A 13593-nucleotide genomic window follows, 5' to 3' on the forward strand; every position below is an offset into this window, starting at 1 on the left:
AAGGATTTTGAAGTTGGAGCTGCCAGGCAGTAGGAGGAGAGACCAGAGAGAAGATTCATTGATGCAGTGGAGGAGCACATGAGAAGGACTTGTGTGACAGAAGAGAATGAGCTGCTGTGTTGACCCCTAAAGGCACCGGCTAGAGGAAAAATGCAGAGTAGTTTTAAATTTCTGACCCATTTGAGATCAAGTTGCACTTCATGTGACTCATGTGGGGGCGATACCATCTGTTGTAAATAACTTGTTTATCCTAGTTTCTGAACATACACTCACTGGCCACTTTATTAGGTACAACTTGCTAAGAATGGGTTGAACCACCTTTCAACTTAAGAACTGGCTTAATTCCCCATGACATAGATTCAGCAAGATGCTGGAAACATTTCCCAGAGACTTTGGTCCATACTGCCACGATAACATCACAGGGCTGCTGCATATTCATTGGCTGCACACCCATGACACAAGTCTTTCATTCCACTACATCATAAATGTGATCTATTGGACTGAGATCTGGTAACTGTGGAGGCCACTGTGGATACTCAAACTAGCCCCCGTGTCACCAATAACTGCACCATGTTCAAAGTCACTTAACCCACCTTTATTTTCCCATTCTGATGCTTGGTTTGAACTTGACCACGTCTTCATGCCTAAAAGCACTGAATTGCTGCCACGTGATTGGCTTATCGGTTTAATGTTTGGGCTAATGTGCAGTTTTAACAGGCTTACCCAACAAAGTGATCAGAGAGTGTAGGTATCCATGTCAATACCTGTACATTTTGAGTCATACTGCTGCAAATCTAATCTCAATAGGTTTAATGTATCCCTGATAGTATTACTGTTGTTTTAAAATTGTGGAGCCTTAAGACTCAGTGACAGACTTTGTGAACATATCCGAATGTACAACAAGGAAACACAACTCCTGAAGGGAAGGAACTGTCAACTTAAATGTAAGTTTCAGAGTGGTCTGTGGAGGTCCACAGCTATGGAGTGAACTTGAAAGCACAATAAAAACCCTTCTCTGTCTTTAAAAAGTGTTTTGCACCGTAGCCCAGTCCACACCCTAATGAATCTACACTTTTCATATTTTCATGTGTCACTATCAAGAGATGTAATCATTTCATGATATGATACTTTAGGATCTAGTTTAGTATGAGAATGCATGTTCAAAATGATATATTTTAGGTATTATGCAAGTATTTGCTGGTGTTTTGGGTCCCTGGTTATGAGCCCTGCATATCTTTTGGGGAGTCCCACTTCACAAATGGCTACTTTATATGTAATCATATTTGAAAAAGTTTAAAATTCATTTGAATAAACCAAAACTTAAAATTGTGCCAATCTTTGGACGTAGTAATGGCCTATTTATGAATGATAACCCAAAATGACAAAGGCTTTATAACAGGAAGGGATGTTCAAAGAAGATGTAACAATTTATTGCCTATTTATTCATTCTTCATTATTGTTTTTCTACATCAAGTAGTCCAAAATTAGTAATTTTTTCAATTGTCACATGTTAGGTTTAGTTGGCATCGGTTTTCATGCACAGTGATACTGAACTTGTAAAACTATCAAAATTACATCAAATATATATTAAGTTACATCTCAAGGGTTTAAAATAATCCATCTTGTTTCACTGTCCATGTGACAGTTCACCATTTTTGTTTCAGTTTTTATTTTGTCATATTTCTTTGGGAAGCACAAAATTCAAATGAAACCGGTATGCGGTGCTACAACTGTTAGGGCCACGTTAGGATGCTCGGATTCAGCCCAGTGTTTCAAGTCCAGTGTAACACACAGGGATCATCTCCTGCTAGCAGCTCAGAGCCTTCCAGGAAACTCCATTGAAGAAGGGATGACATTTGATGTCACTTACACCCCCACCTCCAGAGCCAAGGCGATAACCAGCATCGAACTGGAGCAACTGTAAGTGAAAATGAGTAGAAACACAGTTTAAAACTTTTTGAATACACTCTTTATAACAAAAGCCTTGCAGATCTTTCAACCCTTAACTCTAACCTCGGTAAGCAGAGAAGCGGCCGCGGTGCTCAGGTGGTCGGGGATGAGCAGCTGAGTGTGGGAGTGGATTCCTGCTGGGTGGAGCTGCCACAAAGGCTGCGGGAGAGTCAGAACCAATATTTTGCAGGGATGGTACAAAACTTACAAAATTCAAAAGTTGCAGACTATTACATTATTAATATGCTTGGAGAGCGTTTAGCTTACCATTCCTGTAAGAAGTTCGAACAGCAAAGCCCCAAGACTCCACCAATCGCAAGACTCTGTGATCCGGGACACTCCGCCAATTTCTGTCAACAAACATCAAGCTGAGCTGAGTTCAGGTATCACTGATGTTTCCTGAAGGTGTGTTTCTTGTTATCGCTTTATATTCACTTGCAATGTGTCGAGTTGGTTGAGATGAATTTAAAAGGCTCTACAGCTGAGTGAATGTGGCTCAGCCAATAGAGTGGCCAACTGCCTAATTGGAACGTTGGTGGTTTGATCCCTGGCTGCTCCAGGCTGTGTGGCAAAGTATTTTTGGGCACGACACTGAACCTCTAAGTTTGTCCTGATGCTGGATCACAGTGTGAATGGTAGACAGAGAGCACTTAGATGTAGAAAAATGTCCTTGTGTGAAGGTGTTTTGTATAAGAAGAGTAGAAAAGTGATATATAGAGACCTCTCCACTTACCATGAAGTACCCAACTTCTTGTTCAGGACAAAGTGGACCAAATGGACATTGCCACTAGGTGGCAGTTTATGCTAAGGAGTAAGCAAGGGTGCCAGCTTAGAGTGAAGTCTTACCGGCAGAGGTGGGACCAAGTCATTGTTTTGCAAGTCTCAAGTAAGTCTCAAGTCTTTATCCTCAAGTCTCAAGTCAAGTCTCAAGTAATGTCAGGCAAGTCAGAGTCGAGTCTCAAGTCACTGGTGTAAAAGTCCGAGTCAAGTCACAAGTCTGAAACTTTGAATTTCAAGTCCTTTCGAGTCTTTAAAAAAAAAAAAAGAAAAAATAATGTTGCAGTTATATGCTAAATGTAAATATTAGACCATGTAATTTTAAAATCTGTGTTTTTCTCAACACATGACAAAATAGTGAACTTAGAAAATATACACAAATTGTGAAATTGCACCTCTTTAAAATGCAGCTCAATTAAACCTAGCTCCAAGAATAATTTTCACCGACAGTTCTGAGATAAGCTGCATGTTATTCTTGGATGCGGTTGTAGGACCCGCTTTAAAATCGCATGACAAAAATATCATACACATTAAAAAGAACTGCATCACCAACGTAGCCTGGACAACATTTGCTAGTTAGATGAAGTCAGCTATCTCATCGTAGCATATTTATATGCATATTAATAATCATACGGTTCTTGGAGTGAGTGCATACACTCATGAAGTTTAGTAACTTCAGGTCACTGCAACAAGCCCAGGTACAGTTTACCGACGGATGGGTGCAGGACCTTGAAATGCACCGTGTAGAACGAAAGACCATCGTAAGTATCATAAGTTTACCAGTCTCACAAATTGTCGTCATAAATACACATTCCTTAACCGTTTATTAATAGGACCTTTGAGCTCAACGGTAATTAATTAGTAGTGGAAATAATTTCTGGTAGCATCACAGAAATGTAGCAGTGACAATAATATTGTATGCTGTAATCGTACTGGGCAATTAGTGATACAAAAACCCTGTTTTATCCTGTGAATAAACGTATATGTTTTTGTTAATGTACCATAATAACAGAAGCGAAACGCAATATTGTGTCAGGACAATTCACTATTTATGCACAATAAATAAAGGAGCATAGCGCGACAATTTCTGTTCAGCACCAGACTTGCTTGTAACCTATATCACTAATTATGTTATGAAAATGACGTATTAACTACTAAAAAATACTGACCTTTGTGTAAATGCTTGGAGCAGACTAACCTGTGAGCTGGAGTGTTCTGGGACGTTATATTTGATCTTTGAATGGCTGCAATCCAGTCCATCCGTCGCGTCTTTGTTACTTCGGAAACATGGCTTGAACAATTTCTCTTCAACGACATAATCCGATAACAACCGATCTCTTTACCTGTCGGCTTCCCGTGGCTGTCATGCGACCGGCTATTGCAGTTAATAATACAACGGCTTCTTGACATTTTTGTGTTTCTTTTTATCGCTGTGTGACTGATTTCAATTGAAAGCCTGCGTGCGCTACTACCGCTTGCCACGAGTTCCCAGAATCCTTTGCGGTTCTACCCGTGAATGACGTCACATTTTCAATCTCTATATAATATGCATGTTAAATTTTATATTTTGGGTAAAATATCAAGTCTTTTCAAGTAAACCGGTTCAAGTCCAATTCAAGTCCCAAGTCATTGGTGTAAAAGTCCAAGTCAAGTCACAAGTCTTAGAACATTTTTTCAAGTCAAGTCTAAAGTCATAAAATTAATGACTCGAGTCTGACTCGAGTCCAAGTCATGTGACTCGAGTCCACACCTCTGCTTACCGGGAGCACAGTACATCTGTTCCATGGATTTGGAGCTGATCTCTGACTGAACCTCACTCCACTGGCTGAAGAACGTCAAACACACCTTTCCTGTGAAAACATTATAGCAAATTAAACTCAAATACAGCACAAATTGGGTTTTTTATCATGTGGTCTTTGACAGTTGCTAGATTTGATAGCCTTACCGTTGCTAGTGAGCAGAACATTTCTAGGGTTAAGATCCCGACACAGGATGCCTTGCTGATGCAAACTCTCCAAGGCCAACAAGATCTGTGCCCCCCAGATGCGCACTTCATTCTCAGGAAGCCCCCAACAGGTCTGCATGGCCTTATCTGCAGCCCCGGGTGACTTGATAGGGAACCGAGGCAGATGGCACCACCCATCCACCTCTATGATCTGGTCTTCTCTTTCACCATCTGGTCTTTCTGGTTTTATAAAACCATCCACATCCTCTCGCTTCCTGTTGGGCGGGGCATCATGAGGGCCAGAGGAGAACCAGCCTACAGATGATCCCTTTGTTGTAGGTGCACGCTTCTCTCCAGGGCTTAGCAGCTCACGGGCTTCCTCTACTCCTTCTTTTGCCTCACTTGAGCAGGCTTCCCCTTTATTACTGAGCCCTGAAAAAGCCAAAGGAACCCTGGAAAACATGTGCTTTTTTTCTGTAACACTGAGGCAGAGTGAAGCTGAGGAAGGCCAAGAACTGTCCGAGGTGATCTGTGTATCTCTGTGGTCAGAAAATACTACTCTGTCTGTACTTCTGATAACTACCATTCCATTTCTTTCTTCCACAGTGGGACTGCTGCGTTCCTGCTTTGTGTTTAATTCTGCTGAGTTTACACCTAAAACAGATCCCTGGGGAGAGCCATTCATATCCCATGAAGCCCTGCCATGGATCTGGGTTTGGCAATGAAGAGGAAGATGCAAGATGGCAGGACTAGAACTCAAAACATTTTCACCGTTTTGTGACCCTGCTTTAATAAACGAGTCCAGATTCGTATGAGGTGCAGTTCGTTCTAGGGATAAATCAGCGTCAGTCAGTGCATAGGGGTTTGTTTTCTCACAGTTGTGCACTGGATCCGCAGCTTTCCAAGCCACTTCAAATTCGGAGCTGCACTCTATCAGCCCCATTCCAGGTTTCTTTTTATGGAGCTCCGACATGACGTCGAGAGCTTGACTGACACGAGCGCAGGAGAGAGGAAGAGCTGGCTTTTCCTGAGTTTCGCTGGAGTGCAAACACAAACTAGGAGCTGGTGGATGGATGTGAGTTTTGACCTGTGTCCTCGTCGGGCCAGACAGCAGAGTGAGCCGATCAAGCTTGGTGTAAAAAGACGCCGCCGAGCGTGTGTTCTGCAGACAACCCGTCTCTTCGATGTAGGAGTGAGTCCCGCAGCTCTCCAGTCGCTGCTGCGTCTCATCCCACGAGGTAGGGAAGTCTGCGTCGGGGCTTTCGTCGTTTAGTTTCTCAGGAATCACCGCTGCACTTCTGCTCTGCTGGTAGTCTGCGCTGATTGCAGGTGAGGTCCGGCTGGTCTTCAGCTTGGTGTTATGATGGCGAGAAGCGAAGCATTCTGGGTGTTCCTTGGCCTTCTCGTTCCTCAGTTTATGCAGCTTGGAGAAAAGCCTCCCACCTACAGAGAAGGAGCAATGCAAAAAACAAACAAAACAAAAGAAAAAAAACCCTCTATATTACACTCCATTACTGTTACCAAAAATCCATCCACATTGTTCCAGCAGCAGTGAGAGCAGTGGTTAAACGCTCACCTTTGACATGCTCCAAATGCAGATACACAGCATCCTCACTGACGTAATATCTTAGCAGCTTAACCATGTATGGCACCCCTTGAGGAATGATGGTTGGCTGGTCCCTGCTCTCCCAGCTAGACTTAACCAGGCTCTGGAACATAATGAGCATGACTCATATAGTTATATATAAATTAGCATTTTCTAGATGAGAAAGACGCAGGTGCATTATTACTCATTCAGGCGTAGATTAACCACTGCTTGGATTGACCCTGTAGGTCCAAGTGCCTGTCTGCTGCAATGTCTATCTGTACACTGAAATATGAGGTGCACTAGCACTGGCTAAAAGGGTGAGAGCTCTTAGCCTTGATTAATGTGGAGTGATACTCTGGGAGACAATCAGCATCGACTAGCCTGCAACAGAATACAACAACGGTGTTGCTGCTAGACAGCCACCCTCCCCCTCAAATCATCTCAACTATCTGTGGACACGTGTTGGCCAATGGATGTGTTTTTATAGGTATAATTTTGTTGATCAACTGGCTACTATAGAGCGCACACTCACCTTTACCACAAATGTCTCCTTGTTGACCATACTTTGCACAATTAGGACCTTAAGAATGAGAAATAACACCTTTAGCCTTCCACATAAAAGCGGGTAAATTATTACAGCAAGTTTCAAGGTTGGAGCGCAGTTGATCATTGACACTTTCACTGTGTGCTACAAGGAGTGCAAAAAGGCAAAAGAAACAATAAAAATCAAAATTAAAACAAAAGTCTTTCATACCTTGTCAGCCACACCCACAACCTTACACATCTCCAGATCCTCCACGGGTGAACTCAGGTGTCTGATTGGACGGAACCTCAGACTGCTGTAGCCCTGATGACACAGAAATCAACCGGATCTCAAGTAAGAATTTGAAACTTGGTTTGTGATAGTAGGCACTAAATGTTTTGTCCTTTGAGAAGAGTACAAGCAAGGACTGCTGAGCTACAATATGTTACAACCCTGCATACAGATCAACAAACAAGATGCCTTTTTTTCTTCTCTTAAAAGCAGCAAAGGATGATTGTCTTACCCCTAAATGAGAGCTCCCTTTCCCCAGGTTATCCTGTAGATGTGTTATAAAGATTTCTTCTGCTCTCTTCAAATACTGGGTTGTTTTCCTCTTCACAGCCTCCCGACGATCCTTGTTCGGATCCACTGCAAAACAATTAAACTCAGTCTCACACCAGTAAAAGTGGGTAAAACCTTGGCTTTGGGAATATATTAAATGCCACAAAGTACCTTTGATCTATAAAACAGCAGCACACACCTAAAATATTTGGCCAGCAAGCAAATCTGTGCTTAACCTTTGGTTTATGACTTCCTGTTTTTATACTCGTTCACATCTTCCCATCACATGTCTTGTGCAAACATGCATTTCCATGTTCCCTATTCACTCTGTCACGCAGAAAAGAGACCAGATATTTTCCACTTACATTGAACCCCATTTAGCAGCAGGTCCACGCCGTTCTTGTAGTAACTGAAAGCTGCCTCATAGTCCTCATTCACCTCACTGTCCAGTGCCATGCGGATCTGCTTGGCCGCCTCCACCAAGTAATCTCTTTTTGCCATCACTTCTTCTTTTGGACCTGTCAAGGTCCAGCTGGGCCTGTGCATAGCAGGGAAAGTTAGACATTACTCTTAAATAAATGGAACTATATTTAAATATAGTTGAGATATGAGCAAACTGCCTAATCACAGAAACAGAAACTGAATATAAAACTTGGGTATGTTAATCACACTGCTGCTGTGAGGCTTTTAAAATGATATTAAAACAACACAACCCTTCAGATTACCTTTGCTCTTCAGTCTTATCAACAGCAGGGCTCATCTCTGCCCTCGATCACTGGAATCAGAGCGTGTCTGCTCCCAGTGACTCCAAAACGTGGGTCTCTGCAGAAAGGCATGATCATCTGAGCGAGCACAAGCAAAGAGTTAACCGTCAGAGCAGAACAGGAAGTGAGTGCAGGCTTTGCTCTTCTATTTGTGATGAATGGAAAGAAGCAGAGCAGAAAATGTCCAAGATGACAGAGAGATGACTCAGAGCACTGAGGCTCATAGCTGTATGTCTCATAAATGCAATGTTTTTTCCTTAAAATATGATAAATACGCAAAGGCTTGCCTGAAAAAGGTGTAGACACAAGGACTCCCAACTGTACATGCTATAAAAACTGGGGTAATCGACTCGCACAAATCACATGACAGTGATCACTTCCAAGGAGCAAAAGTATGTGCTAACAAGAGGCTTGATTAAATTTTTAGTATGCCATTTATAACATTAAATGAATGAATTATCAGGCTGCATGCGGAGGCTATGGCTCAAAAGAAAACCTTCTATATATGAAAATCCTATATCCCCCCTCCAGTTCAGTCTACACTGAAACATCAGAGCCATACACACCCCATCCAGCCGTGGAGGCGTCATCATCTGAGAAGTGTGAGCCACACAGACCCATCTGCAGTCTCCTCCATTATAATCCATCATCTTCACAACATTCACCTCATAGCCAGTAAGCTAGCAGTGTATCATGATACATAAGTGCACTAACACCACAGAAAACACGTGTAACCCGCACAAATGCACGCTGTGTACCTGATGCAAGGCGAGCATGGCCTGGACCCTCCGCCCCAGCAGCATCAGCAGCAGCAGCAGCAGCATCAGCAGCAGCAGCAGCAGCAGCCCGTGTCTTTAGCAACCAGAACACATCATCCCACAAGCAGGACAGGAGGAGAGAGCTCAGGCGAGGCTGCTGATTGGCTGAGCATGATGTCACTTTAGGGTACCATTCCACACACAGAGACCACTTCCCCCCTGTCATCCTGACAGATGCTAGAGGATTTAAAGAGACAGTGCTGTATTTGTGTTGACTGACTGAAGGCTATTTTCAGCCCAGATTTATTTATTTATTTATGTAATTAAAAATAATGGATTTTCCTCAGATTTCTCCAGACAAATCGCATTTAAAATTATTCATTTTATACAACAATCGATTATTTTATTTTTTTAATGTCGACCATGTACAGTTAATGAAAGGTTCCTCCTGTTTAGAATTGATAAGCTGCTGGGTTTTGGTGGGTACTTGGTACCAGATGGAGCCACGCTCCAACCAGAGCACAAAGGCAAGTCCTCCCCCACCCCCTCACCCACCCAAGGGAGGGATTGGGTTACGGAAGTGGGAGGAAACTCCAGCATGTCCCTGGAAGAAGGGGGAGAAAGAGGGGCATAAGATCAAATGCTGTAACCTTATCCAAAAGGGGAGGGGTATTAGTCACCACAGAGGTTTTTTTTTAACCCATCCACAATTAAATCAAATCAAATTTTTATTTTGTTTTAATTCAAACTGAAGAAAAATAACCCAGTTGAATGATAAACTTTGATTTTAGCACAATGTAAGACAACATTTATGACAATCACAGTTGTGCTCTTGCTTGAAGAGCTTCTAACGTATTCAGATGTGACAGCTGCTGTTATCTGTAGTCTAATACTCCTCTTATTATCTGTGACATCATTTCATGGCCATAAACATTTTATTAGAACAGCATCACTGACCCTTGAGATTAGTGCACATGTGTGCATTATGCATACTATCCTTGGACTACTACAGGTCCATGACAGGGTTCCTGTTGTTTGTTTTCTTTATTTAATCTGATGTATGAAAAAAACAGAATTAAAAGAGGATTATGGCGAATCTTTATCTTAGTACTTATGGTGAGAAACTTGAGTTTTTAGTATCAGAAAATAAATCCTGTATGAATTCTGTGAAATGTGTGTATATGTTTATTTGCATCGCATGATAACAGCTTATCTTCAGCTGCAGTTTAAAACAGTTTATTATCTCCTTTAAACCTGTAAACTCTCCAGTTACATGAAAGAACTGCTCAATTAGTTCACTTTGATCAATGAAAGCTAAAGTGATTAATCTGCAGTAAAAATCACATTTTATACTCAACTTTATGCGCATGTTAAATTCTGATTGTGAGTCTTAATGCCCAGCCGCAGATAGAGCACACAGTTATTTAAACCCCTGTTTAACATGTGAACACTGGACAAATGTGCACCACTGTGTCCCTATTTGTCATATTTTGGTTCATGTTTTTCTATTGGACTTGTGTGCAAAAATTTTTATCTGAATACAGTAAGAATTGTTTTATCAAATTCATGCATTTTTTCCTGTTTCATTTGATTATCTAGAACTATTTTAAATCTGAAGCTAAATTTGTGTGGCATAATTTCATAATGATATAATTTATGTGCATAGACAATTGTTCACTTTATTTGAATGCTTCAGTTTAATTTTATTCAGGAAAAGATGGCCAAAAGCCAGTGCATCACAGAAAACACAGGGCATAAGAGATTACAGAAGACTCGTATCGATCACAATACGGCAGATGACCGAGAGATAAAATTATTCTTTGTCAAATTTCACATTATAGGACACATAATAGCCATTGTTGTACATGTAGAGTTTCTGGTCGGTGGGGTTGTAGTCCAGGTTGGTGTATTTGTCCTGGAACTTCTGGAACTGAATACTGAGGTGTTTCTCCTCCTTGGTCTTCGTGTCAAATGCGTAGTAGATCTCCTCTGTGGCAACATCCACTGACCTGGTGGCATACATAACTCCACAGGCCATGAAAGAATTACCCACCATCTCCTTAAACACACCAGTATTCCACTGATCTTCAACACCAAAAGATTTTTCTTCTATCTTAGCAATGACAATTTTCCCTTTGCTTGCCTCTGAAGCATACATTACCCACATTCCATTTTCATCAGCTGCAAAGTCTAAGAACTGACTGGCTGAGTAACTGTAAGAGAACTTCGAACTAGCGGCTGAGATCACTCTGTAGTCATATGTGGAACTGGTCAGGTTCAGTTTGGCCATACTGAGAGGTGCGTTGCGCTGATAGTATAGGCTGTTACCGTGAACAATAAAATTGCTCCCAAGCCCTGCCCACCCGTTTGGTGTGCGATGGTGTTTGAATGCAGACCTCAGAATCAGCTTATCATAGTTAGAGTACAAGTAAAAGTCACTGATTGAAGGGGAGCTGTATGCACCAAAGAAGTACATGGACTCAGAACCTCGAAGAGGTTTGGAGTCTTTTCCCCAGCCCCCATAAATGGAACCTGGGGTCAGATGAGCATTCAGCTGAAGCACCATTGGCTTGCTGAGGGCCAAGATTCCCGTGTGATTGCAGTTACCTGAAGAGAAAAATAAGCATGTTTAAAATTATTAGTAATGTCAAAACCGTACACCAGCGTTAATCCAGCCAAGGCAGTGGCCTTACCAATATCTGGATTGATGAGCTCCTGCTCCTTCTGGCAGTCCTCCAGCTTCTTCTGCAGCTTAGCCAGCTCAATGCGGAACACCGCCAGGTTGCTCTCATCATAACTCTCCAGTTGGTTCACAATGAGGGTCATGTTGTGGATCTACAAAGCACAGAAAGACAGACACATAAATTAGGTGCTCTTAAAAATAAGTCATTTGCATGTAAGTTCAAACGCAGTTTTTACCTCAGTGTACAGGCTGTCAAATATGGGTGAGGAGGAGTTGAGAGAGTTTTTGAGCTGAGATACCAGAGCCTCAAATTCTCTCAGCTCAATCCTGAGCAGCTCAAAGTCCAGTTTGATGTATTTGTCAGGACTGCTTTCCAGTATGTTCACTCTAATTGTCAGCTCAGTTAGGTCCTGCAGGTAGACCGCCAGCTTAGCCTCAAAGCCCACTATCTGGAAGGGTGAAAAAAAGCAATGTTAATGTCTTACTACAGCATATGCTTTCAAATGTCACATAATTATTTAGTCCTACTGCACCTTGTTCATTTGGATTTCCACTTCCAACATCAGATCTTTAGTGACTTCTTGCATGTGCTCAACCCGGTCAGCAGGGAAGGTTGTGTCAGGCAGAAAAACATGGCAAACACACTGACCTGACTCACTCACTGATGCCGTTACATTTCCAGACTCCCAGTCCTCCACTGGCTAAAATAAAAACAAACAAACAAACAAAAAAACATTCAAAAGACATAACTAATCACTGTGCCTGCATGCTTTATTAGAAAAGTAAAGGCACTTACAATCCAGGCCAAAACAGGGCTGAGGGCTGGCAGGAGCAGCAGCAGAAGAGCTGGCAACATTATGTCTCTGTTCATCTCTCAAAGGTTTTCTCTGTGGCTTTCTCAGAGTGTTTTTAAAGGTAGCTCTTATCAGACCATCTCAAACACCTTCTCTCTTCACAAATTTACTATCTTAGTCCAACATACACTCAGGCATTGTATTTGTTTGCTTATGACAAGCACAGAGGAATCCGCCACGTCACGTTTAATACAAATGTGGGGTGCGGATGAGAAGCACAGCATGTGTTGCTGCTGTGTTGTTATGTTTATGACCTGACAATTTGGACAAGTATTCATTCTATGATCCCGAGTCCTGTTTGCACAAAGGCAAACACAACTTTTTTTAGGAGTAGATTGCTGTAAGTCATAAAGGTTTTTTAGGACATCGTCCTAAAAGTGTGAAGTCACAAGTCCATTAAAATGGAGCAACTTATACTTCTCCATCTATGCCAGTAATTGCAAGTGACTTGGGTGGAGTTTTTGAACACCGTAGTTTGTGGAAACGAAGCGTTTTGCCACAAAGAACTTTGAATAAAATGCTGACTCAGCTCAATAAAATCACTATGTTTGACAAACCTATCTGAATCAAAATGCTGGTTTAAAGATTTCCTCATTAAATAGCATTAGAGTTTAAATGTATTAATAAAAGGCAGATGATACTCGAATGCATTTTCTTGTGAAAAGCTGACTGTGAGTGATTGAAAATCAATAAAGAAGGCAGTAATTGAAGACTGTAAACGAGCAGAGACAAGTGATAAAGCCACTGCTCTCATGACACAAACCTCTGAGGGCAGAAGGACTCACTGGATCATTAGATGAAGTATGTGTGAATCAGTCAATTTGGGCTTTACAGTTACCAAATGTACCAAGTCTACCAAAAGTATTTTCTATATCAGACATGATCACGTCACTCAAAGAAAGAATTTCCAGTAACTGAAGCACTTTGGATTTAGTTTATTTTTTTTGTAACAATTTCAAATGTTTGCCCTCATTAAGGTCTTTTTTGTTGAACAGCTATGGGAGATTTTGCCTGTTAGTGTGTGGTAGCACCTCACCTGTGAACTAGTTCACTATATGAACTAAATGATTTCTGCCTTTCTTGCTTTGACACACAAACATATTTATGGGGCTTTTATTTATTTGTTTGTTTGTTTGTTTGTTTATTTCACATATTTTTGAACTCTTAAATATGTTTTCACAAAAAAAAAA

At 41.5% G+C, this 13593-nt stretch overlaps 2 protein-coding genes across 2 annotated transcripts; both read right to left on the reverse strand.

Moving 5' to 3' along the window:
* Positions 1-1408: 1408 nt before the first annotated feature.
* On the reverse strand, positions 1409-8975 carry rps6kl1 (ribosomal protein S6 kinase-like 1). Its single transcript, XM_026152973.1, has 12 exons — positions 8867-8975; positions 8070-8186; positions 7710-7882; positions 7307-7431; positions 7015-7107; positions 6793-6840; positions 6249-6381; positions 4673-6115; positions 4488-4577; positions 2218-2300; positions 2014-2109; positions 1409-1918 (listed from the first exon to the last, which is right to left on the reverse strand). The coding sequence occupies exons 2-12, from the start codon at positions 8102-8104 to the stop codon at positions 1808-1810; spliced, it is 2430 nt and encodes an 809-aa protein (XP_026008758.1). The 5' UTR covers positions 8105-8186; positions 8867-8975; the 3' UTR covers positions 1409-1807.
* A 1704-nt stretch (positions 8976-10679) lies between these two features.
* Positions 10680-12420, reverse strand: olfm4.2 (olfactomedin 4, tandem duplicate 2). Its single transcript, XM_026151096.1, has 5 exons — positions 12346-12420; positions 12083-12250; positions 11786-11998; positions 11560-11701; positions 10680-11473 (listed from the first exon to the last, which is right to left on the reverse strand). Exons 1-5 carry the CDS (start codon positions 12418-12420, stop codon positions 10680-10682), a joined length of 1392 nt encoding a protein of 463 aa, XP_026006881.1.
* Between the last annotated feature and the right edge of the window lie 1173 nt (positions 12421-13593).

This window comes from Astatotilapia calliptera, chromosome 19 (genome assembly GCF_900246225.1).
Source record: "Astatotilapia calliptera chromosome 19, fAstCal1.2, whole genome shotgun sequence".
Taxonomy (NCBI): Eukaryota; Metazoa; Chordata; class Actinopteri; order Cichliformes; family Cichlidae; genus Astatotilapia; species Astatotilapia calliptera.

What these genes read in the sequence shown, in the direction of transcription:
- rps6kl1 (XM_026152973.1), bottom strand. Translation starts at nt 8,104, where the DNA reads ATGAGCCCTGCTGTTGATAAGACTGAAGAGCAAAG. An exon ending in GCATTTGGAGCATGTCAAAG is followed by an intron (nt 6,116 to 6,248) that starts GTGAGCGTTTAA and finishes CCTTCTCTGTAG; the next exon opens with GTGGGAGGCTTTTCTCCAAG. An exon ending in CCGCTTCTCTGCTTACCGAG is followed by an intron (nt 1,919 to 2,013) that starts GTTAGAGTTAAG and finishes TTTCACTTACAG; the next exon opens with TTGCTCCAGTTCGATGCTGG.
- olfm4.2 (XM_026151096.1), bottom strand. Translation starts at nt 12,420, where the DNA reads ATGAACAGAGACATAATGTTGCCAGCTCTTCTGCTGCTGCTCCTGCCA. An exon ending in TGGAAATCCAAATGAACAAG is followed by an intron (nt 11,999 to 12,082) that starts GTGCAGTAGGAC and finishes TCACCCTTCCAG; the next exon opens with ATAGTGGGCTTTGAGGCTAA. An exon ending in TTGACAGCCTGTACACTGAG is followed by an intron (nt 11,702 to 11,785) that starts GTAAAAACTGCG and finishes TGTGCTTTGTAG; the next exon opens with ATCCACAACATGACCCTCAT.